At 46.1% G+C, this 26,262-nt stretch overlaps 1 protein-coding gene across 7 annotated transcripts in view; it reads right to left on the bottom strand.

Moving 5' to 3' along the window:
- Nucleotides 1-20,118, bottom strand: part of TPD52L2 (TPD52 like 2) — a 40,563-nt gene extending 20,445 nt beyond the window's left edge. For 3 of the 7 annotated variants that reach the window (XR_014025928.1, XM_081323829.1, XM_081323833.1), the window contains exons 1-4: nucleotides 19,984-20,118; nucleotides 12,269-12,432; nucleotides 8,741-8,889; nucleotides 653-712 (exon numbers count right to left, since the gene is read on the bottom strand). Coding sequence is in view for 6 of the 7 variants with exons in the window: in XM_081323829.1 (XP_081179955.1) it covers nucleotides 653-712; nucleotides 8,741-8,889; nucleotides 12,269-12,432; nucleotides 19,984-20,002 (392 nt within the window). In the remaining variant the exon portion in view is untranslated. Of the gene's footprint in view, nucleotides 1-652; nucleotides 713-5,697; nucleotides 5,758-8,740; nucleotides 8,890-12,268; nucleotides 12,433-19,983 lie in introns of all 7 variants that reach the window. The other 4 variants (XM_081323830.1, XM_081323834.1, XM_081323831.1 and 1 more) reach the window with 3 other exon arrangements.
- Between the last annotated feature and the right edge of the window lie 6,144 nt (nucleotides 20,119-26,262).

The raw sequence follows: 26,262 nt of genomic DNA, 5'->3' as shown, positions 1-26,262 counted from the left end.
GTTTCATGACCCAACTAGGTAACATCATCAGTGCGAGAGGGGAGAGGGGGATATAAGGAGGAGGGGGAGGAGGAGAGGGAAGACGACAACTGTGGAGTCTTTGGTTGCTCTCTGAGCTTGGTGGCTTACTTGCAGACGCTTCATTACCAAACTAGGTAACGGCATCAGTACTAACTAGCGCCAGCAACGATGATGTTACCTAGTTTGACTCGTGAAACGTCTGCAAGCCAGCCACCCAGCTCAGAGACCAACCAAGGACCCCCCCCACCTTTCCATCCCAGGCAGCAAATAGTCTCCTTTATGGATAGACAAACTCTTAAGCTGTGCACGGAAGTTCTCCAATTAGTTTTGCAACAAGGCAAACGAAGACTGAAGTAGTCAACGCTCGTAGGATAAATGAACCGTTTTACCACCACAATCTCTCCAGAAATAGCATCAGCAAAGCAGCCCGAAACTCAAAGTCCCCTGCCCCATTTTTTTTTACCCTTTCTCCCTGATTTTGCCATTACCCAGCACCCAGGAAGCACTTACAGCAAAGGGAGGCAGCAGAAAAGCCATTAGTGCAAGGAAGGAAGAGTTAAAAAGTGCTCTACACAAAGTGTGTGTGTGTGTGTGTGTGTGTGTGTTTATGCAGAAGGTTAAGAGAACTCACGCTTCTGACTGTGTTAATTTCTCATTCCAGTCCTCCAGTGTACTGCTGGCCGAAACATATCTATAAATACAACAGATTAAAGAACACCTCTTTCATTTCTTTATACAATTTACTCAAGGCCACCTATTAGGAGAAAATAAAGATTTTTCTCTCCTAGAACAGGGCTCCTGAAACTTGACCCCTTTAACACTTGTGGACTTTAACTCCTAGAATTCCTCAGCCAACTAGGCTGGCTTAGGAATTCTGGGAGTTGAAGTCCACAAGTCTTAAAAGTGGTCGGGTTTCAAGACCCCTACCCTAAAAGATGACCATCATAGAACCCTAGAGCTGGAAGGGACCTCAGAGGTCTTCTAGTCCAATCCCCTGCCCATGGCAAGTGACCTTGTATCAGGGCTCTTCAAACCTGCCCCTTTTAGGACTTCTGGACTTCAACTCCCAGAATTCCTCAAATTGGGACTGGCCTTTCTTAGCATTGCCGGCTGAGGAATTCTGGGAGTTGAAGTCCACAAGTCTTAAAAGTGGTCGGGTTTCAAGACCCCTACCCTAAAAGATGACCATCATAGAACCCTAGAGCTGGAAGGGACCTCAGAGGTCTTCTAGTCCAACCCCCTGCCCATGGCAGAGACCTTATATCAGGGCTCTTCAAACCTGGCCCTTTTATGACTTGTGGACTTCAACTCCCAGAATTCCTCAAAATTAATTGGGACTGGCCTTGCTTAGCGTTGCCGGCTGAGGAATTCTGGGAGTTGAAGTCCACAAGTTGTTAAAGGGCCAAGTTTGAACACCCCTGCCTGAGATCACCCCGGAAAAACGGCTGTCCAATCTTTCCTTGAAAATCTCCGGCGATGGAGCATCCAGAATGCCGGGGAGGCAAGCGGTTTTAGACCATCCGGTTGCAAGGCCGATCCAACAGGCCAACACCACCCAGCCACCCTTCTAAGTCAATGGCATATCTTCTTTCCTTTTGCGTATTTCCCGGCGGCATTCGTTGCCCTGCGGCTGGAGAGACTCCCAAATTGGAGGTGTGCCTTGACGGATTGTCGGATTGACGGCGTGCCATCAGAGCTCAACAAAACAGAAATGGCAGAGTTGGAAGGGACCCTGGAGGTCTTCTAGTCCAACACCCCCCCCCACACACACCCCTCCTCAAAGCAGGAGACCCTTATAGTGTACCATTTTACACTTCCTGCCATGTTGGATACAGAAGAATTTTTTTTTTCTCACGTGTCACGATGCTAAGCAGGAAGCACTAACCTCTTGCTCAGATGCATCAAGATGGTGCTGGGGTTTAAAGGAGAAGTTCTCCAGGACAAGCTTTAAGCGAACAAAAGATTTACCCGCAATTCCGAGAACTTTTACCAGTGTGCGTGTGCAAATTCTTCATTGCGAGGGGTGGAATTTTCATTTCAAGCGTTCTGCTTCGTGTGTTCAGCTGCCCCTCTGCAAACGGGCTGCTTTGAGCTTCATGCTTAAAGACGCCCCTGTCATGCCCAAGGAGGCAGGTTGGCACACAAAGCAGGATGTGAGACGAACATCCCTGTTGAATCTCCGCCTGCAAGCCACAGACCGCACTACCACAAAACTATAAAAAAACCAGAACCTCAGCTACTAATGACACCACGCTAAGGATGGAATTGATATTGACACCGTAGGAAGTTGCCAAAGACAGCAGCTCCTCATTTTTTTTCCCCCCGTTGCAGGTAGTCCTCGGTTTACAACCGTCGATCCGAAGTTACAAAGGTATCGGAAAAGGTGGCTTACGACCGTCCTTCACACTTACGACCGTTGCAGCGTCCCCACGGTGACGTGATCAAAATTCGGACGCTTGGCAACTGGTTCATATTTACGACGGTCACAGTCCCCCGGGGTCACGCAATCCCCTTTTGCGACCTTCCGAGAAGCAAAGTCAGAGGGGGGAGCCAGTGTTGCTAACTTAACGAATGAAGTGACTTTTTTAAGAATAGCTGGCAAGAAAGGTCATAAAACAGTGCCAAACTCACTTATTAACCATCTCGCTTTAAGGGCTGAATGGTGGTTGTAAGTTGAGGACTCCCTGTACGGCAGATAGTAACTGAAGCATATGTATGTCCAAACACACTGTTCAACCAACCCCGGAAGGCCACCATTTGAAAAACTGTTAGTTTCCCTGGATTCAGAGTCTAAGCAAGGCCTGTCCCAATTAATCCTGAGTGTTAACTCATCAACTTTAAGGTGTCTGAACTTCAGTTCCCAGAATTCCCCAGCCAGCAAGTCCAGACATCTTAAAGATACCGAGGTTGACAAACACTGTCTTCAACAAAAGCCATCAAGCAATTGCAAAGCTGTATAGACTAGGACTGGGAAGCTAACATCCAGAGCAGGGGTCTTCAAGCTTGGCCCTTTTATGACTTGTGGACTTCAACTCCCAGAATTCCTCAGCCAGGCACGCTGGCTGAGGAATTCTGGGAGTTGAAGTCCACAAGTCATAAAAGGGCCAGGTTTGAAGACCGCTCAGATCCAGAGTCTACTTCAATTAAACACAAAAAAACTATAAAAGCAAGCTTAAACTACCTTCTCTGTCAAAGTAATGATTTAAAACAGGGGTCTTCAAACTCGGCCCTTTTATGACTCATGGACTTCAACTCCCAGAATTCCTCAGCCAGCATGCCTGGCTGAGAAATTCTGGGAGTTGAAGTCCATGAGTCATAAAAGGGCCGAGTTTGAAGACCTCTGATTTAAAAGCTGACCAGCTGATGTAATGTATGACGTACTGATGGGAATGACTCAGCAGAGTCTGTGTCCCTTTATGAGCCAGCTGAGTCTGTGTCTCTTTAAGAGCCTTTGTATAAAAGAAAGACTTTGCTGCTGTGTTCTTTCTCTTCCATTTTCCTGCTGTAACTGTGGTGTGTTGGATCCTGCTATATTAGCACGTGAATGTATATTGTTCCTGATGCATGATATTGTAGATAGTGTAAGATAAACCTCCATTTAATATAGACCACTATTTACTGTGTTTTCTCCTGGGTTTTGTTGTTGTTAGTTGCGAAGTTGCGTCCGGCCCATCGCGACCCTATGGACAACGTTCCTCCAGGTCTTCCTGTCCTCTACCATCTTCTGGAGTCCATTTAAGCTCACGCCTACTGTTTCAGTGACTCCATCCAGCCACCTCATTCTCTATCGTCCCCTTCTTCTCTTGCCCTCAATCTTTCCCAGCATTAGGCTCTTCTCCAGTGAGTCCTTCCTTCTCATTAGGTGGCCAAGGTATTTGAGCTTCAGCTTCAGGATCTGGCCTTCTAAAGAGCAGTCGGGGTTGATCTCCTCTAGGACCGAGCAGTTTGATCGCCTTGCAGTCCAAGGGACTCGCAGGAGTCTTCTCCAGCACCATAGTTCAAAGGCCTCAATTCTTCGGCGCTCAGCCTATCCTCTAAAATTCTCCAACCTCTCTAAATGTGGCTAAGACTTCTGGGAAAAGAGCCGGGAAGGGGCCAGACTGAATACAACCAGGTTAGAAGGATTTTAGCAAGGGAGCAGTACCAAAGATTTGAACCAAATATTTTAAGTTTTGCAAGAAGACCTAAGGGTTTTTTTTTTAAAAAAAATCAACCTTGCAAACTGGCTATAAAATTTGACATTTTTTTAAACTGAAAAGGGAAGAAAGATGGGATGTTCATACTCCATGAACTCCGAGGAGTATTAAGCAGGCTACCAAAACTCTTTGCGGGCTTGTAAAACCTCCTTTCCCTCGTCTGCATTGGACACGAAGAGAGATTCTAGATTGGAAGAGCAATGCAGAAGGCTCGCCACCACGGGTATAGGTGGTCCTCGACTTACAACAGTTCATTTAGTGACTGCTCAAAGTTACGATGGCGACTTTTTTTTTTGTGGCTGCTTTTCACACCGACCGCCCTTGCAGCCTCCCCCTGTGGTCACGCGATCCAAATTCCGACGCTAGGCAACTGACTCGTATTTATGGCGGTGGCAGCGTTCCCCGGGGTCACGGGATCGATCCCCTTTCGCGACCTTCCGACAGGCAAAGTCCACGGGGGAATTAATTTTAATTTTTTAATTTAATTTATTAATATTTCTATACCGCCCTTCTCCCGAAGGACTCAGGGCGGTGTACAGGGCAAGAATAAAACACAAAGCTACAAAAATTAAAAAGTAATTAAATACATGCCCATAAAAAACAATAAATACATTAATAAAACCCCAATAAAATGATAGTAAAAACCCCACCAATCCCCCCTCAGGCCAGGCCGGCTTGTTCGAACAGGTATGTTTTCAGATCGCGGCGAAAGGAGCGAAGATCGGGCGCCGTCCGGAGCTCAACCGGTAACTGGTTCCATAGCTCCGGGGCGCCCACAGAGAAAGACCTCCCCCTGGGGGCCACCAATCTACATTCTCTGACCGGTGGCACCCTGAGGAGGCCCTCTCTGTGGGAGCGCACAGGGCGGAGGGAAGTTGACGCCGGCAGCAGGTGTTCCCTGAGGTACTCCGGACCCCTGCCATGTAGGGCTTTAAACACCATGACTAGTACCTTGAATCTCACCCGGAAGACAACTGGCAACCAATTAAGATTCACTTTACCAGCCTGCCCTTTTCACTTAACGACTATGGCAAGAAAAAGTCGTAAAGTGGGGCAAAACGTGAACAACTGTCTCGCTGAGCTACGGAAAGGCTGGGTTCAGTTGTAGCCGTTAAATCGAGGACTGCCCGTAACCCGTTTTGCCCTGCAGCGAAACGGGAAGCGGGAATAAGCCTTTAAGTGTAAGGACTTTCTTTTCCTGTCTGAACTGCTAAATGAGTGGAACTTCCCTTTTTTTTTTTTTTTTGCACCAGGAAACGCCAGTGAAGATATTCAGCGTCCAGCACGGCCTAGAAACGCATTTCCCAGCGAAGAATAAGTGTGAAAGTTAAGAAGCAAAAGGCCTCGACAGGAGTTTGCCATATTCCAAGCACACAAGCAGCCTCTGCGTGCCCCCCCCCTAAAATAAGGGGGTGCAGGGCCGAGAAGGCGACAGAGCCAGGAAGAAGAAGGGCGGGCATGCAAGGTGGAAGGAACTCACAAGTCCGACTGGGTGACACTCTCATTCCACTCTCCGAGTTTCTCAGAGGTTTTCACATAGCTGGGGGGAAAAACCCAGGGGTCAATCATACTTTTTTTTTAAAAAAAATGGGGACTAGGAACTTGGGGAGAAGGGGGGAAAAAATAATCCCCAAGAGGAAGAATAACAGAGGCGGAAGGGATCCTAGATCGGTGTTGCTCAACCTTGGCAATTCTAAGATGCGTGGACTTCAACTCCCAGAATTCCCCTAGCCAGCCCAGCAAGTTGCTGAGATTGAGAAAGGCTATTTTGACATTGCCTGGCCTGGTTGCCCGGAAAATCTCATTTTTCTCAACTCATCCCAGATCCTGGAAAAAAGAAGACAGGTGCCTTTAATGAACCATAGAGGTGTGACTGGCTAGGGAAATCTGGGAGTTGAAGTCCAGGCATCTTAGAATTGCCACGGTTGAGAAATACTGTCTTAGACGATGTCTATGATCTCATGGCTGTAATACAGATGGCTGATTTATCCAACAGAATAACAGAGTTGGGAGGGACCTTGGAGGTCTTCTAGTCCAACCCCCTGCCATCTCAAGACAAATGGCTGTCCAATCTCTTCCTAAAAACCTCCAAGGATGGATATCTGTAGAGACCTTTTTTCCCCCCCCTGGAAGACGTTTCACTTCTTATCCAAGAAGCTTCTTCAGTTCAGTCGAAACTGAAGAAGCTTCTCGGGTGAGGAGCGAAACGTCTTCAAGGGGAAAAAAAAACAACAGCAAAAAAAAAAAAAATCCAGGTTCTGTTCCCGATTAATTTTTCTAACTGTCAGGAAAAATAAGAAAAATCGCTGGAAGGGAAGATAGATGTGGATGATGTTCCTGAGAGACAAAACAACACAACACAGCACAGCACTGCAAAGTACAATGCCCTTGAGGCTAGCTCAGGTCCCCAAGGCACACGTCACGTTGACATCTGTGCAGAGTCAAACCATGATTTATTATCCATCGAATGACAAATACCCCAAAGGGGCCAGTTCCATCTGCTTCCTGGCGAGCAGGAGTCCAAGGAAGGCCACAACATTTTGGAGGCAGCTCGTACATTCGTAAAAGATCTCACCTCCGCCCCGTCTGCGTGTGGGTTCTTTTTGGCCTGTTCCCATATCTATTTTCATGTGCCTTGGTGGAGCAGTGGGCTAATGCCTCCTTAAGTAACACCAGCTGCCTGCAATTAGTGCAGGTTCGAGTCCCACCAGGCTCAAGGTTGACTCAGCCTTCCATCCTTCCGAGGTAGGTAAAATGAGGACCCAGATTGTTGGGGGCAATTAAGCTGACTTTGTAATAATGCCGCTTGGGGGGGCGAAAGCCCTAATAAGCCTGCATATACATAGAATGAAGGCTATGTATGTCGCCTGGTGGCCCCCAGAGGGAGGTCCTTCTCTGCGGGCGTGCCGGAATTGTGGAACCGTTTGCCGGTTGAGCTCCGGATGGCGCCCGACCTTCGCTCCTTCCGACGCGATCTGAAGACCTACTTGTTCGAACAAGCCGGCCTGGCCTGATGGGTTTAGATTTTAATATTGTTTTAATGTATTTTAATTTATTGTTCTTAGCTTCTGGGCACCTGTTTAATCTTTTTTAATGTTTGTATTCTTGTATTTTTATATGTTTGCCCTGTTCACCGCCCTGAGTCCTTCCGGAGAAGGGCGGTATACAAATAAAATTATTATTATTATTATTATTATTATTATTATTATTATTATTATTATTATTATTATTATTATTATTATTATTGCTAAGCACATTGATCTGTGCTTTAGATTGTAAGCCGCCCTGAGTCTTCGGAGAAGGGCGGGATATAAATGGAATTAAAATAAAATAAATAAAATAAATGTTCACTTTTAACGTCTGATGTTTTAACCCTGCCAGGGTTTTCACCTGTTATTGAGGGCACGGTGAGCTGCCCAGAGTGGTTTGGCAGGGAGAGACGGGCGGGCATACGAGTTTTAATAAACGAATCAATGAAATGTAATAAGCCCATAAGCGAAATTACTGAATCAATGAAACTGAATCAATGAAACTGAATCAATGAATGGAATCCAACGGATGAAATTGAATAAACGAAATCGGGGGGGGGGGGGAATAAAATAAAATCCAACAGATGAAACTGAACAAACGAAACCGAATAAAAATTCAACGAAGCTGAACAAAACGAAACGGGATAAAACTCAACGAATGACATTGAGCTAAGTAAAAGTTGATAAATGGAGTTCATGAAACAAAATGAAATTTAATAAATATGGCAAGGGAACCTTAACAAATAAATGGAAGTTGAATAAAATAAAGAAATGCTCAAAATCACGGAGCTCCCTAGAGAAACTCCATCACCGTCAGCGCCAATGCCTGGGATTCAGAGAAATGGATACGCAGGCCTTCCACAGTTGGGAGCCCTCCAGACACTCTCGGACTACAACTCCCAGGATGCCAAGTGTTCCTAAGGCCCCTGGAGGGAGCCACCTTGGGCAAGGCCCTGATATGCCCCAATGAGCACTAGCAGCCTTACCCAGAATGTAAATCAATTGCCCGAGGAACGCAGAGGGCTTCACGGATTCAACACGAGGCAAATGGGAGGAAAACTACAGGCCGTCCTGAACCTACGACCGCGATATGGCCTGCCCATCACGGTCCTAAAATGGGTCAGCCGCATGACCAATGCAATAATAAGAGCCGTTTTTAGGGTGGCAATTAAGCGAGCCAACGATGGGCTGTGAGTTTTGCCAAAGTTAAAAGGACATGCCGGCTTTCGGCGAAACTGTCATTAAAATGTGGTCATGTCACCACGGGACGCTGCAAACGGGCACAAGTGGCCAAAGCCTGGTCATGAGAATGCTGGGGGGGGGGAGGGAGAGGAAGGGGGGGGGTCCAACTGCTGTAATTTTGAATCTGGACGCAAGTAGCCCCAAGGCCAGGTCCATGGTAATTTTGGACGGTCCTCTTTTCCAGCGCTTGCACTGTGTGCAACAACCACCAACCATCACAACAGACAAGATCGCAAAGAAGGGACCACCTACGCGTTAGAAACCTGGACATCGTGCCAACTCTTGGAGAGGTTTTGCTTCAGGTCATCCAAGGGGGTCAAGCCCAGCTTTCTCTTCAGCTCTCCGCAGTGTCTCTCCTTGGCCGCCAACACCTGGCGCAAGGTCCCGATCTCCTCTTCCACCTGCAGAAACAGATCGGGGGGGGGGGGAGAGAAAGCCTGAATTAGGCAAGACCAAGCAGAAAATTAGGGTAACGGGACAGCCTGGATGACCTCAAGGGGCAAAGGGAAGAGAGAGCGCCACGTTGCTCTTTGCAGTGCCGTGGTAACTTTGGACGGTCACTAAACAAAGGGTCGTTAAGTCGAGGGCTGCCTGTGTGGGCTCCGGCCTCTTATCTGACCATTCCCAAAGCAGGAGCCCACAGAGGCAGTCCTCGACTTAACGACCATTCGTTGAGTGACCCTCCGAAGTTACAACGGCACTGAAAACAGCGACTGGTGACCGTTTTTCACACTTACGACCATTTCGGCATCCCCCAAGGGCAGGTGATCGAAATTCAGACGCTTGGCTCGTATTTATGACGGTCGCAGTGTCCCGGGGGTCACGCGATCCCCTTTGGCAACCTTCCAACAAGCGGAACCAATGGGGAAGCCGGATTCACTCAGCAACCCGCGTTACCGACTTAAGTGGATTCGCTTAATTATGGCAAAAAGGCCGCAAAATGCGGCAAAACTCACTTAACAAGTGTCTCGTTGAGCGACAGAAATTTTTGGGCTCACTTGTGCCATGTTTGTGAAACCCTGGTCTAGAACTCTAGTTACATTCATGCAACTGGAGGTTTTTAAGAAGAGACTGGACAGCCGTTTGTCTGAAATGGTATAGGGTTTCCTGTCTGAGCAGGGGGTTGGACTAGAAGACCTCCAAGGTCCCTTCCAACTCATTATTATTATTATTATTATTATTATTATTGGAACCTCACTGAACATGTCTCACTTAGCAACCGAATTTTGGGGTCAGTTGTGGTCATAAGTCCTTTAAGAAGAGACTGGACAGCCATTTGTCTGAAATAGTATAGAGTTTCCTGCCTGAGCAGGGGGTTGGACTAGAAGACCTCCAAGGTCCCTTCCAACTCCATCATCATCATCACCATCATCATTGTTATTATTGATCATCACACGGTCAGCCAGATGTTCAGACCGGATTCGGCATTTTTGTCTGCCTATTGAGTCCTTACCAAGGACCTGAGATAGGCAGATGTGGATGTTTGATGGTGTTACAGATCTCGTCGCAGGATGGAAGCAGTTCCTAGTAAGGCCGCCTTTTACAATTGACTAATGGCGAACTTGTCAATGCCAATGATGGTCTTCCAGTGGTGCTCCAGTGGTTTTGGGATTGCACCCAAGGCGCCTATTACCATTGGTGCCACCCTGGCTTGCCTTTGTCAGAGTCTATTTCTATTTCTATTTGTAGGTCTTTGTATTTTGTTATCTTCTCCAGTTCTTTCTCGTCTATTTAATTGCCCTGTACACCGGCCCGAGTCCTTTCGGAGAGGGGCGGTATATAAATCCAATTAAATAAATAAAAATAAATAAATATTCTGTTGTCTCCAAGCGCAGCCACGTCCACTATCCAGACTTTTTTGTCTTTCTTATTGACAATTGTTAAGCCCTATTTTATATTATTATTATTATTATTAATATTAATATTATTATTATTATTATTAACATGCCCAACTTCCTGTGGAGCTGGGGCACTGTGCCTCAGGTTACCAATTAATCCAAAGAGCTGAATTGCTAAACCCTCTTAAAATGTCTAATCCAGCCCAGGAAATCCCAGGAATGCAGCTGGCGAAGCGGTCCGACCTGTTTAAAGCATCTTGTGAGATCCAGCAGTTGATGTGTTGGCGTTCTTAACGTGCTTGTAAAGCTGCCGTATTCAGATGATGCTTCTCGTGAAGGAAATGGGGGTATTTATTCCTTATTCATCCGTGCCAAAACAATAGTCAGCATAAACCAGGCTAGAAACGAGACTGGATGTGCCACCCGGCTCATTCTTGTTCCAAAGGTGCTTTTCCACGAGGCAACTGGACTTTCTTGTTTTTCTTTGAAGACATTTCGCTTCTCTGAAGCTTCTTCAGTTCTGACCGGAGGGTGGGGAAGGGAAGGTAAATTTCTCCCCCCCCCATTTCGTACTTTGGGGAATCTTTAAAGAACCTAAGCAAATCTTGCAAAATAAAAGTGATGCTGCAACAGGGCAGTTTCGTATCGTGGTGTAAAAAGACGAGGCAGGGAGGATGATTGACAGCTGGGCCCTACAGTATTAGAGCTCCAGGCCCCTCAACGTCTCCCTGTTTACCTTCTTCCGGGAGAATTCTGGGAGTTGGGAGTCCAGACATCCAAAAACTGCCACGGTTGAGAAATATGGCCTGTCTTATGTAACAACGGCCTAAGGAACATGATCAACAAAGCCAAAAAGTGATCTAAAAATCATAAAGTGGCTCACCTAAGTGCTTAAATGAAAAGTAAATCGTTTAGGGAGGGAGGGGGAGTAAAAAACATAAGCCTAAAGTTTTAATTTATTGATTAGATATTTATCCCACCTTTATTATTTTACAAATAATTAAAAGTGGCAAATATTCCTGATACCTTTTCCTCCTCCTATTTTCCACCCTGGGCTGAGAGAGAGAGAGGGGGGGGGGAACTGCCCAAAATTTGGCTTTCATGCCTAAGATGGGACTAGAACTCACAATTCTCTGGTAATTGGCCCGAAGTCACCCATTTAGCTTTCATGCCTAAGATGGGACTAGAACTCACTGTCTCCTGGTGATTGGCTCGAAGTCCCCCAGCTGGCTTTCATGCCTAAGGCGGGACTAGAACTCACCGTCTCCTGGTGATTGGCTCGAAGTCCCCCAGCTGGCTTTCATGCCTAAGGCGGGACTAGAACTCACCGTCTCCTGGTGATTGGCTCGAAGTCCCCCAGCTGGCTTTCATGCCTAAGGCGGGACTAGAACTCACAATTCTCTGGTAATTGGCCCAAAGTCACCCATTTGGCTTTCATGCCTAAGGCGGGACTAGAACTCACAGTCTCCTGGTGATTGGCCCAAAGTCACCCAGCCGGCTTTCATGCCTAAGGTGGGACTAGAACTCACAGTCTCCTGATGATTGGCCCAAAGTCACCAAGCAGGCTTTCATGCCTAAACCAAGACTAGAACTCACCAGCTCCTGGTGATTGGCCCAAAGTCCCTTAGCTGACTTTCATGCCTAAGGCTGGACTAGAACTCCCTTATTTCCTGGTTTCTAGCCTGGTACCTTAACCCACTAGACCAGGGGTAGGCCACATTGGCTCTTTTATGACTCGTGGACTTCAACTCCCAGAATTCCTGAGCCAGCCACGCTGAGGGGAAAGGGAGAGGCTTCCAAGCTGAGCCATGCTGGCTCGGGAATTCTGGGAGTTGAAGTCCACGAGTCATAAAAGAGCCGAGGTTGCCCACCCCTGGCGTAGACCAAAGAAGGTTGCTGAGACTGAGCAAGCTTCAAAGCGCGGAATGAAGGCAACCTTTACCTTGACCAGCTCAGACCTTAGTTCTTCTTCCTCGGCTTCGGTGAGACCGTTGTAGGGTAAGGTCCTCGACGGGACAGCCATGGCAGCGGCGCTGGGGTTGTCCACGGGCACGTCGGTCATGGAATCAGACAGGAGACCTTTGTTAGGAGAGTTAAGGTTGATATCTGTCACGGACAAGAAGCAAAGGGAGGGAAAGGATAAGCAGAGAAAAGGCAAGCAGGTTAATCAAGCAGAAGCCGCCCATACAGAAAAGAAGGACGGAAGAAGTCGAATAAAGAACTGCCTCGGGTGTGTGGGTGTGTGCGCGTGTGTGTTAGTGTTAGCACAAGGGCATCTGTGTTTCCAGACTCGCAAGCCACACTATAAACCCAGTTCAACAGTACCGATGTGATATCTGCTTTCAAGGCCACCTTTGGAATCCTGCATCCAGTTTTGGTCACCACGTTGTGAAAAAAGAGGTTGAGTCTCTAGAAAGAGTACAGAGAAGAGCAACAAAGATGATCAAGGGACTAGAGGCTAAAAACATATAAGGAACGGTTGCTGGAATTGGGTCTGTCTAGTCTAATGAAGAGAAGGACAAGGGGCGACATGATAGCAGTCTTCCAGTATCCAAGGGGCTGCCCCAAAGAAGAGGGAGTCAAGCTCTGCTCCAAAGCACCCGAAGGCAGGAGAAGAAGCAACGGATGGAAACTAGTCAAGGAGAGAAGCAACCTAGAACTAAGGAGAAACTTCCTGACAGTTAGAACAATTAGCCAGTGGAACAACCTGCCTCCAGAAGCGGTGAATGCTCCAACACTGGAAGTCTTTAAGAAGAGACTGGACAGCCATTGGTCTGAAATGGTATAGGGTTTCCTGCCTGAGCAGGGGGTTGGACTAGATGACCTCCAAGCTCCCTTCCCACTGTTATTCAATATGGGGAATGTGACATTTCCATGTCCTTTGGCCGAGACTGCGGGAGTGACTTTATTCTGTGGGCTACAGCACAGCCAGGACCCACAGGCATTTTTGAAAGCAATTCAAAACAAACATACGCGGCCAGGTTGTATCCCAGACAAACGAGACGTAGGAAATGGGGTCCTCGGTGCTCTCTCTGAGCTTGCTCGTTTCCCTGCAGACGTTTCATGACCCAACTAGGTAACGTCGTCAGTGCTAGAAGGGTGTGAGGTTCTGCTCTCATTTCTATATAAGTGGCTTCCCTTTCCAATGTTGGTGGGAATGGAGTCGTTCCTTGATTAGGCTGTTTATTCTATGATTGCTTATCTGAGTTAGTAGAGCAGTGCCTTAATTGGGGTACGGTTTGCTGCACCAGCCGAGATATTTAACTGGGCAATAAAACCTCTTTGCAAAGAAACAACCAACTCGGAGAGCACCACAGACCTGACAATTCAACCCTGAGTTGCAAATATTTATGTATTTGTAAAATGTATTGACCACCCCTATCACCACAATGTTTTTTTTTCCATTGGGAGACGTAGTTAAGTGGTACCTAGCTATCCCTGCCTAACAGATGTTTGTCTCTCCGTGCATCATAATTTATGCTTACATGTAGACATGAAAGAAGCTACAACAGGATATAGATAGCCCTCGACTTACAATTCATTTGGTGACCGTCCGAAGTTACAACGGCAGTGGGGAAAAGTGACTTACGACCGTTTCCCACACTTACGACCGTTGTTGCACACACACCCCGCAGGGTCGCAGGATCAAAATTCAAATGCTTGGCCACCGAATCATATTTACGACGGTGGCAGTGGCCCGGGGTCACACAATCCCCTTTTGTGACCTTCCGACAAGCAAAATCAACGGGGAAGCCAAGATTCATTTAACAACCGTGTTGCTAACTTAACAGCTGCAGCGATTCACTTTTAACATCTGTGGCAAGAAAGGCCGTCAAATGGGGCAAAGCTCATTTAACAAATGTTCCGCTCAGCAACATAAATTTTGGGCTCAATTGCGGTCGCACCTCGAGGACTACATGCATTTCAACGGCTTCAATCTCTCTTATTTCCTTCCCTACACGCGCTCCAGCGGGAGCCGAATTATGGCTGGCTGAGGGATTCTGGGAGTTGTAGTCCACACACCTTAAACTTGCCGAGGTTGACAAAAACTGGTCCAAGCAATCTCAGAGCAAATTCAAAGATTTTTCTCGACTTTTGAAACCTCAAGACGGTTATTATCTCCCTAATACGGTACGCAGACTCTACGTACACAGTGGGCAGAGAACAGCTGCACATTCAAGAGACACAAGAACACACAGGCACCCCACACCCTCTTAAAAACACAGCTGCAACTGTAACAGGAGCCAACCTTAGAAGGCCTTCGAAAAGCAACTCGAGGCTTACGTCAAACGGAGGCTTCTGTTGTCTTGCAATTTTACGTTCTGTGCTTTAAGCCGGCGGGTTCAAAACTGGAGGCCCTAGGATACTTCGAGGGGGTCCCAGATGAAAAAAACATGTACAGACAGTCCTCGCTATACGGCCAAAGGGGAAAAAAAAGGAGTCCAAAATTTCTGCCGCTAAGCAAGGCAATTCTCAGGCAAAGGCCTCATTTTACAATCTTTTTTTGTTGCTGCCGTTAAAGCAAATCACTGCAGTCGTTAAAGTGAATCGTACGGTCGGTAAGCAAATCTGTTTCCTTCCCACAGCAAGACTAGCGAAAATGTTTCAAAAATATGTCAGGTAAATGTGGGATATGTAAACACAAATCAAATAATAATAATAATAATAATAATAATAATAATAATAATAATAATAATAATAATAATAATAATAATAATAATAATAATAATAATAAGAAGAAGAAGAAGAAGAAGAAGAAGAAGAAGAAGAAGAAGAAGAAGAAGAAGAAGAAGAAGAAGAAGAAGAAGTAGTAGTAGTAGTAGTAGTTGGAAGGGACCTTGGAGGTCATCTAGTCCAACCCCCTGCTGAGGCAGGAAACCCTGTACCATTTCAGACAAATGGCTGTCCAGTCTCTTCTTAAAAACTTCCAGTGTTGGAGCATTCACCACCTCTGGAGGCAGGTTGTTCCACTGGTTAATTGTTCTAACTGTCAGGAAGTTTCTCCTTAGTTCTAGGTTGCTTCTCTCCTTGACTAGTTTCCATCCGTTGCTTCTTGTCCTGCCTTCAGGTGCTTTGGAGAATAGCTTGACTCCCTCTTCTTTGGGGCAGCCCCTGAGATACTGGAAGACTGCTATCATGTCACCCCTCACCCTTCTCTTCGTTAAACTAGAGTAGACATACCCAATTCCAGCAACCGTTCATTATATGGTTTAGCCTCCAGTCCCCTAATCATCTTTGTTGCTCTTCTCTGTACTCTTTCTAGAGTCTCGACATCTTTTTTACATCGTGGTGACCAAAACTGGATGCAGTATTGCAAGTGTGGCCTTACCAAGGCCTTGTAAAGTGGTATTAGTACTTCATGTGATCTTGATTCTATCCCTCTGTTAATGCAGCCTAGCACTGTGTTGGCTTTTTTGGCAGCTGCAGCACACGGCTGGCTCGCATTTAAGGGATTGTCCACTAGGACTCCGAGATCTCTCTCACAGTTGCTACTATTGAGCAAGGTACCACCTATACTATACCTGTGCATTTGATTTTTCCTGCCTAAATGTAGAACCTTACTTTTTTTCACAATTGAATTTCATTTTGTTAGATAGTGCCCAGTGTTCGAGTCTGTCCAGATCCTCCTGTACATATTATCATGTTTGGTGGACATGTGACAAAGCAATGAACTATTGGAAAAAGATAGATTACTTGGTTAGAAAAGTTGTTAGAACATGTTGATTTTAAACCTGAACTTTTTTTTTAATTAGGTGTCATGCCAGAAAGGACTAATAAACAAAGCTTATATTTGACTGTGCACATTACAACAGGAATTGCATTTGCGCAACACTGGAAGAATGAAGGAACACCACCAGATGAAGAAATAATTAAAAAAAAATACTAGAATGCGCAGAGATGGACAGATTGACTATGAGATTGAAAGAAAAGGAAGAAACGAGCTATTATCAAACCTGGAATTTATTTTACTATTGGCTACAGGAAAGAATAAAGGATTAGGAATCAAATATGTATTAGCGTATGTAAACTCAGACAGCACGTTGGTTGAAAAATTATTGTTTGTATGGAAAAAAATGAATAAAAAGCTTATATAAAAAAAAATCTGTTTCCCCCAATTGATTTTGCTTGTCTGAAGCACGGTGACTAGGGGATTTTGGGAATTGAAGTCCATCCATTTTAAAGTGGCTAAAGTTGGATAAAAAAACAACAGCTCTAGGATTACCCATTATTTTTCCTTTTTTTTTAGTAAGAAAAGGAGCTTTGGGGTTTTTTTTTAAACACGTTGCCTTCCCTGTTATTGTTCTTTCTGATTTAAAAAAATAACTTTTAAAGGAGCAAAGAAAGAGAGGAATTCAGCAAACAGTGGGGGATGTTTCCCCCTTGCTGTAGACGGGGAAGAGATATTGACCGCGTAGTAGTTGAACTGGGTTGCAAGATGTAACCCCAACTGTTCCTTCAAAATTTGGTAGGATTGGTCAAAAGGACTGAGGTGCGAACCAGGTGTCACATCACCTGCAGACTCCACTGACAAATCGAAAGAGGATCTAGCATCAGTTGGGTTGTGCCCTGTCCTTTTTCAACCACAACAACAACAAAGTTAAGAAGCATTGCGCTAAAGCAATGTAAACATCCCTCTTGTGATTGGGTAATGGAGTCAAGGTGGTGTTAAAGGTAAAGGTTCCCCCGCACATGCGTGCTAGTCGTTTCCGACTCTAGGGGCCGGTGCTCATCTCCGTTTCAAAGCCGAAGAGCCAGCGCTTGTCCGAGGACGTCTCCGTGGTCATGTGGCCGGCATGACTAGACGCCAAAGGCGCACGGAACGCTGTTACCTTCCCACCGGAGTGTTCCCTATTTTTCTACTTGCATTTTTACGTGCTTTCAAACTGCTAGGTTGGCAGAAGCTGGGACGAGTAACAGGTGCTTACTCTGTTACGCGGCACTCGGGATTCGACCCGCCAAACTGCCGACCTTCTGATCGACAAGCTCAGCGTCCTAACCCACTGAGCCACCGCGTCCCTAAGGTGGTGTTACCCCGCAAAAATAAAGACTTTTATCCAATTTGGGGTGATTTATTCTCTTGTTTTATACCAGATGTGAAGAAGTTACTTTTCACTGGGTTGGCCCGGACAAATTAAAACAGCCTTTCAACATTTTCAGATGTGTGGACGTCAGCTCCCAGAATGCTCCAGCCAGCCTTGCTGGTTGGGGAATGCTGGAAATTAGAAGTCCACCCATCTTAAAGCTAACAGGTTTGGGGAAAAACACAGCTGTAAACGAACCAAGGGTCTTCAAACTTGGCAACTTGAAGGCTTGTGGACTTCAGCTCCCAGAATTCTCCAGCCAGCCTTGCTGGTTGGGGAATTCTGGAAGTTGAAGTCCACCCATCTTAAAGCTAACAGGTTTGGGGGGGGGGAAAAACACAGCTCTAAACCAAGGGTCTTCAAACTTGGCAACTTGTGGACTTCAACTCCCAGAATTCCTCAGAGCTGGCTGAGGAATTCTGGGAGTTGAAGTCCACAAGTCTTCCAAGTTGCCAAGTTTGAAGACCCCTGCTCTAAACCATCAAACCGGATCTGGCAAACAATTGGGGAAAATCAGAGAGAGATTAAAGCTGCAAAAGTTGACCCCTTCCCCCCAGGACTGCAACCTCAGGCAACCCCAAACCAGACCCAGTTTCCCCTCCTTGGGGGGGGGGGGCTTCCTACCCCGTTAGTAAACTCTGAGTTGCAGATTCCCCTGGCCCCTTCCCAGACTTCCTCCCCTCCCCCACCCCCAGGCCACCCTGGCCTGGCCAAACCAGCCCAGCCAGCTGCTCCTAATCCAAAGGCCTGTTCCAGATCCAGGCTTCCATCTTAAGCTCCTCCAGCACATAATATTTATTTATTGCCCTGTACACCGCCCTGAGTCCTTCGGGAGAAGGGCGGTATAAAAATTTAATAAATATAAATAAATAAATATAAAACGTAACAATGAAATGCTAAAATAAAAAAAACAACATAATGAAATGAAATGCTAAAAAAAAAAGATAATAAAATGAAATAATAAAAATCAAGCGAAATCATATAGGGGGAGGGGAGAAAAAAAAACCTAAAAATAAAACTAAAAATATAACGAAATAAAATTTTAAAAAAATAAATAAATAAAAATTAAAAAAAAAAACAAAACAAAACGACAAAATATAACAGAAATGAACCAACTTCCTATGGAACTTAGGACTGCCCCCGACCGGGGACCTTAGGTGTAGGTGTACATCAGAAAACGGAATAAATTGTACTGAGTTTAATTTAGGCTTAAAACGTAGGAGCATCTTCGCACGATCCCTGCAAAAGAGCCTTGGTGGAGCAGTGGGCTAATGCCTCCTTAAGTAACACCAGCTGCCTGCAATTAAGTGGAGGTTCGAGTCCCACCAGGCTCAAGGTTGACTCAGCCTTCCATCCTTCCGAGGTAGGTAAAATGAGGACCCAGATTGTTGGGGGCAATTAAGCTGACTTTGTAATAATGCCGCTTGGGGGGGGCGAAAGCCCTAATAAGCAGGCATATACATAGAATGAAGGCTACTGCTAAGCTTGTAAGCCGCCCTGAGTCTTCGGAGAAGGGCGGGATATAAATGGGATTAAAAAAAAAATGGCTCTCTGAGCTGTCTGGCCTAGACTGAGGGGTTTTTAATTGGGTTTTAAAGTTTTAACTTTGGGGGGGGGCTTAAATTTAATGCCTTGTTTTAAATTGATTTGACCTTTTGTATGGCATGGTTTTCATTGCCCTGTAGAGTCCTACGGGAATAGGGCGGTAGAGAAGCCAATAAAAGAAATAAAAAGAAAACGATGCGATTAAAAAAATGAAATAATAAAATCGAAACAAAATAACCAAAACGCAAGATAGCCAATGATAAAATGATAAATCAAATCAAATTAGACCCCTTCCTCCCCCCTAGGCTTTGGCTCAGGGTCCTCGTTTTTTTTTTTTCCCCACCCAGGAACCCCCACCCCCCAGGCCCAAATTCCCCCCATTCTTCCCTTTGGGCAGGGGGCTGACCTGCCCCTCTGAGACCCCCCCCCCACGAAACAAACATGGAGGCCGCCCCCTGCAGCTAGAAATCCAGCCCAACATGCTAGATTTCTACTTGCAGGGACGGCCAGCCAGGCGAGAGACCCCCCCCCACGAAACAAACATGGAGGCCGCCCCCTGCAGCTAGAAATCCAGCCCAACATGCTAGATTTCTACTTGCAGGGACGGCCAGCCAGGCGAGAGACACCCCCCCCCACGAAACAAACATGGAGGCCGCCCCCTGCAGCTAGAAATCCAGCCCAACATGCTAGATTTCTACTTGCAGGGAGGGCCAGCCAGGCGAGAGACCCCCCCCACGAAACAAACATGGAGGCCGCCCCCTGCAGCTAGAAATCCAGCCCAACATGCTAGATTTCTACTTGCAGGGACGGCCAGCCAGGCGAGAGACACCCCCCCCCCACGAAACAAACATGGAGGCCGCCCCCTGCAGCTAGAAATCCAGCCCAACATGCTAGATTTCTACTTGCAGGGACGGCCAGCCAGGCGAGAGACGCTCCCGCCCCCCCCGCCGGCCCCCTCGGCAGGCTGAAGCCGCGCGGCCCCCGGACGAGGCCCGGAGCCCCGCAACGGCCCTCCCCGGCGGCCCCTTACCCTGGCTGGCGCTCTCCATCTCGCCCAGGCCCGGCGACCGTTGCGCGGCTACGGCGGCGGAGGGGAAAACAACCAGCGCGGCAGCTTCTGGCTATTTGACGGTGCGACGTCACACGCCACCGACGCTGCTTTCCGGCCTCGGCCCTGAACGTCATCAAGAAGCGTCGGCCCACGCCCCGCCAAGAGGTAAAGGAGTGCGATTAGGTGGGGAGGAAGACAAGGCGCCGTTTCAAACTTCGGGTTCCCGTTGGACTCTTTTGAGAAAAGTGGAAAGGAGCGGCAGGAAGGCGGTCCTCGCGTTACGACCGCAGCTGAGACCCCCCCCATACACACACACACACACACACACACACCCCTTTGTGCTGCTAAAAGTGAAACGTTTGTTAACTATTTGAGCAGTCTGACCTGGTCTGATGGGTTAGGGTTGGGTTTTTAATACATCTTACTTATTGTTTTAACCTTGGGCATTTATTTAATCGCTTTTAACTTTTGTATCCTGTTTTTTGTATTTATTGCCCTGTACACCGCCCTGAGTCCTTCGGGAGAAGGGCGGTATAAAAATATAATTAATAAATAAATAAATAAATAAATAAATAAACAAACAAACAAACAAACAAACAAACAAACAAACAAACAAACAAACAAACTGCCCCGTTTTACCAGCTTCCTTGCCACGGCGTTTAAGTGAATCAATGAATGAATGAATGAATGAATCTTTATTGTCAAAGTACAACTATGTATACGTTGAGATTAGCTGAGCCTTCCTTTGTGCTCCCACCCCCCCCAACACACAGTGACAACAAGCCCTCCATCTTACTACACCGTGTGAACCAACTACACCACACACCGGCCTCCCAAGTCAATTCTGCATAAGTTCACAGAGATTATGTCCCATTTAAAAGCCTAACAGCCCACGGATAAAAGCTGTTTTTCAGCCTGTTGGTACGGCTGGCTATATTCCTATATCTCCTACCGGATGGTAGGAGAGTAAAGAGGTATCGACCAAGGTGTGAGTCGTCCCTGAGGATTTTCCTCACTCTTCCAAGGCAGCGGGGCCTGGCGAGGTCATCCAGTGGTGTCAGGGGACAGCCCACCATGTCTTGTGCTGTGCTCACCACCCTCTGTAATACTTTCCTATCCGCGGCTGTCAGACCAGCATACCAGACCACAATACCATACGAGAGGACGCTCTCTAGAGTAGACCGGTAAAAGAGGGTCGTTAGTTGTTAAGTTGGTAAGGCGGCCGTTAATTGAATCCGGCTTCGCCATTGACTTGGCTGGTCAGAAGGTGGCCAAAGGGGATCACGTGACCTCAGGTCATAAATAGCAACCGCTTGCCAAGCAGCTGAATTTGGGATCAGGTGACCCTGGGGACGCTGCAAGGCTTCTAAGTGTGGGGAAAAAACCCGGTCATGTGTCACTTTTTTCAGTGCTGATGATGTATCTTTGGACGGTCACTAAATGAGCTGTTATAAGTCGAGGATTACTTGCATTAGATTTTATTTTAGAACTCGTCATCTCCTTTCAGCTGAAGATTTGCTTCAGTGCCTGACCGGGCGTCACCGTTTTCATTCCTGCCCTTTTGGAAAGAAAGGGCTTCATTCAAAGCAAGGCATTTATCACAAGCATTTCATCCTTGTGTGTGTCCCCGCACGCAGATCTCTTCCCCCCCCCCCGCCCCCAGGAAGTTTATTATTTGTAAGCCACTCTAATGGCAGAAAGCGAAGAGGAACTAAAGAGCCTCTTGTTGCGAGTGAAGAAGGAGAGTTCAAAAGTTGGGTTGAAACTAAACATTAAGAAAAACAAGATCATGGCATCTGGCCCTCTCAATTCCTGGCAAACAGATGGGGAAGAAATGGAGGTAGTGACAGATTTTATTTTCCTGGGCTCCAAGATCACTGCAGATGGGGACTGCAGCCAAGAAATTAAAAGACACTTGCTCCTGGGGAGGAAAGCCATGGCAAATCTAGACAGCATACTAAAAAGCAGAGACGTCATCCTGCCAACAAAAGTGTGTATAGTAAAGGCTACAGTCTTCCCAGTTGCAATGTATGGCTGCGAAAGTTGGACCATAAGAAAGGCTGAGCACCAAAGAATGGAGGCCTTTGAGCTATGGTGCTGGAGAAGACTCCTGCGAGTCCCTTGGACTGCAAGGCGATCAAACCGGTCAGTCCTAGAGGAGATCCACCCTGACTGCTCTTTAGAAGGCCAGATCCTGAAGTTGAAACTCAAATCCTTTGGCCACCTAATGAGAAGGAAGGACTCATTGGAGAAGAGCCTAATGCTGGGAAAGGTTGAGGGCAAGAGAAGAACGGGACGACAGAGAATGAGGTGGCTGGATGGAGTCACTGAAGCAGGAGGCGAGAGCTTAAATGGACTCCAGAAGACGGTGGAGGACAGGAAGGCCTAGAGGAACGTCCGTCCATGGGGTCACGATGGGTCGGACACGACTTCACAGCTAACAACAACAAGCCACCCTAGAACCACTGAGAGGAGTGAGCAACCATATAAATTCAATCAATCGACCCCAAAGGCGCTTTTTCAAAAGGCAACAAAGTCCAAATTGCCTTTTGAAAGAATCTTTGGGCTAATCATGATCTGGAATGCCTTGAGAATCTCCATAGACATCAATCCATATCACTGTTGGGTTTGGAAATCGGAAGTCTGGTGAGACGTGAGTTAGATTGCTCCTCTTTGACCCAATCTGAATTTCACCCCCTCCCCCGTCGTTTTCAAAGAAAAAACGAAGTCCGGCTGTCTTTTGAAAAGTACCTTTGGTCTAGCACCCTCTAGTGGCGATAGAACACACAGCACCAAGAATCACGATCCTCATTCTCTGTTTTCACGGTTTGTTTTTTCAGGCTGCAGACCTTATTAATGGGAATAAATAAATAAATCCCGGAGTTTCTAATTAAGAGACCAAGCTCTGGTGGCGGATAATTAGAAATGTAACAAAAACGTGTGCTGCTAGTATCCTAGTGGAAGATTGCTTAAACATGAGCCAGCAGCGTGTGCCAGCAGCCAAAAAAGCTAATACAATCCTTGGTTGTATAAACAGAGGCATAGAATTAAAATCAGGTGAAGTATTAGTAGCGCTTTATAAAGCCTTAGCAAGGCCACACCTGGAATACTGCATCCTGTTTTGGTCATCACGTTACCAAAAAAAAGGATGTTGAGACTTTGGGAAAAAGTGCAGAGAAGAGCAACTAAGATGATTAAAGGCCTGGAGATTAAAACACATGAAGAACGGTTGCAGGAATTGGGTTTGGCTAGTCTGGAGAAAAGAAGGGCTGGGGTGACATGATAGCAGTGTTCCAATATCTCAGGGGCTGCCCCAAAGAAGAGGGAGTCAAGCTATTCTCCAAAGCACCTGAAGGCAGGACAATAAGCAACAGATGGAAACTAATCAAGGACAGAAGCAACCTGGAATTAAGGAGAAACTTCCTAACAGTGAGGACAATTAACCTGTGGAACATCTTGCATTCAGACGTTGTGGGTGCTTCATCACTGGGGTTTTTTAAGAAGAGACTGGACAAGTCTAGGTTCTCTTGCTTGAGCAGAGGGCTGGACTAGAAGACCTCCAAGGTCCCTTCCAGCTCTATTCTTATTCTGGTCATTTATTTATGCAAATGTCTATAATTAAAGTTATTTGACTTTCACAAAAATAGATGCCTCAATTGTTAGCCCACAAAATTTCCTCCACCATCCCTGGGAGTATAAAAAGGAATATCTGTTTTGTAAACGCAACCTTAAAGCTTCCAGAGTGCAAACATTTCACAGTGACCTGGGAAGTTAATGTTTAATTTAACCGAATAAACCAGTCTTCAGTGAGATATTGAGATGTAGGTTATGATTGCTAGGATGCCCCTGATTGCATTCAAGTGACTTGTGGGGGGGGGGAGAGAAGTTATTCATTAAAAAGAAAATTATATGGCTGCTCAGGTCACACCCAACGATTGGGCCGTTTCCAACATTTAAAAAACGCAACGTGAAAACTCCACTGCAACAACAGTAGCATTGCAATGAAAGCAGCCGCTCAATCGTCTCCGTCTTCAGGACTTGTTGGAAAAGCAACAAAGTGGGGGAATAAATGCATTGCTAAGCTTGTAAGCCGCCCTGAGTCTTCGGAGAAGGGCGGGATATAAATGGAATTAAAATAAAAATAAAATAAATAAAATAAATAATAAATAAATTTTGTTAATAATATTCTACAGGGAAGGAGCTACCACCGGAAAAAAGCACTGCTGGTTCGGGAATTCTGGGAGTTGAAGTCTACACATCTTAAAGCTGCTGATGTTGAGAAACGCTGGGCTGTGTTGATGTAGGGTTTAAACCGGGTTGCCATCCTTACCTCATCCCAGTTTAGATCCTATCTCAGTTTAGCAACGCTCTGCACCTGATCAAGGGAACTGCAGTTATGAAAGGTCCTGCCCCCCCACTTTTTTAAAGGTTACTTGGAAGAAGCTAGCTGCAGACTCCTTCCAAGTAAACCATGATCTAATAAACCATGGATTAGTCATTAGTGTGTCATTTGATACAACCCAGTATCTCTAGAAAGCTTGTGAGCGTATGTCAGAAGAATAATTTGGGGTTCCAACTCAAGCCAGGGATGCACAAGAATAAATAAAAATGAGATCCAGCAGAAAGAAGAAATATTTATTTCTAAAAGCAGGCTGCAGAGAAATGGGACACAGCAGCAGATTTATATAGGGCAGAGGTCTTCAGACTTGGCCCTTTTATGACTTGTGGACTTCAGCTCCCAGAATTCCTCAGCCTGGCTGAGGAATTCTGGGAGTTGAAGTCCACAAGTCATAAAAGGGCCAAGTTTGAAGACCCCTATATAGAAGAAGATTGTCCGGGTTGAAGTGTTTATGTGCTGATTCTAGGGTGACACTTGAGTAATCTCTGTGTGCGTGTATTCTTGTGTGTATGTCTATTCTTGGTCTCTGGGAGACCTAATTTAATTAACTGTGTTTGCAGACCTTATCCTTTGATATGTGGATGAGGCCTGGGTAACGTATGGGGTGGGGGTGGGGTGCTGAGCAAGTTTGTTAATTTTAGTTGATTAGCTTAGTTTCAAGCTTGACTGTCAATCATCTAGTGGAGATACTGATTCTCAGGCCATTGTGGATTCTGTTCATATTTTAAGGGAAGATGGAAACAGTAGAAAGAGTAAAATATATTTGGATATAAAACTTCTCCCACATAAAGGGGTGCATTCTTGATCTCCAGAAAGGAATTTAGGATCAGCTTTGCTTTAATTCCTCTAGGAATTCCTCTAGGAATTAAATACAATTATCCTGATGGAGGGTTACCTTTGACCCTATGAATTGCCTCCTCTGAGAATTTGCTAGTTCCCTAAGTGTGCAACAGTGTGCAACAGCTCCTCTTTGGCTGAGAAAGGGGTTGTTAAGGTCCAAAAAGGCAAACAACTAGAGTAGGTTTTTGGTTTTTTTTTTACACTAGGGTTGTCCAAACTTGGCAACTTGAAGACTTGTGGACTTCAACTGCCAGAATTCCCCAGCCAGCCATGCAGGGCCTTAATTGCATAGTTGTGATAGTCATCTTGAGTTTATTGACACCCCCTGAAGACTTTTCTTTAAACACACAAGTCTTATTAGCTTCAGTATGGAGATTGAGACTGTGGGAAGAATCCAGAGGAAGAAATATTTGGGGAAATGTTAAAAAGGCAGAATATATTTCCCCAAAGGATTTTAAAGGCAGAAGTCACCAAACCCCCGCCCCCCGCCACACACACACACACACACACACACACAAGTCTCTCTGCCCCAGACAGAAACCAGGTCTGCAGAAATGCAGATGTGATCATCTTGTCAGAAAGATTGGAGTCAGGAAGCTGATGGGATTAGAAAGACAAAGATCCCTAGAATCCACAATCTCTCACACCAAAAAATCCAACAGAGGACGTAGCCATCAGCTACAGCCACAGGGAAGCAGGATATGACCTTTGGGACATAATAGGATTAACCCACCACCGTCAGAATACCAGAAAGGCACACTCAGACTCAGGTCAAAGTTCATCACGCCACAGGAACAACTCCAGACAAAAGCCCAAGAAGGTATAAAAACCCACCCCTCCCTACTACATGTGGTCAGGTTTTTTTCCCCACAGCCATCTTTCTGTCTGGCTCTCCTCTTCGATAAACTGCAACCTTCTTTCTAAAGCAGTCTCCATTTTGTTTGTTCCTGGCTTGGAATGGACACCGATGATTTTTCTTTCCACAGGACGCTGGGTGAACTCAGAGCAACATACAATAA

This window comes from Vipera berus (genome assembly GCF_964194415.1).
Source record: "Vipera berus genome assembly, chromosome: 3".
Lineage (NCBI taxonomy): Eukaryota > Metazoa > Chordata > Lepidosauria > Squamata > Viperidae > Vipera > Vipera berus.
This window is presented reverse-complemented; position numbering and strand designations above follow the sequence as displayed.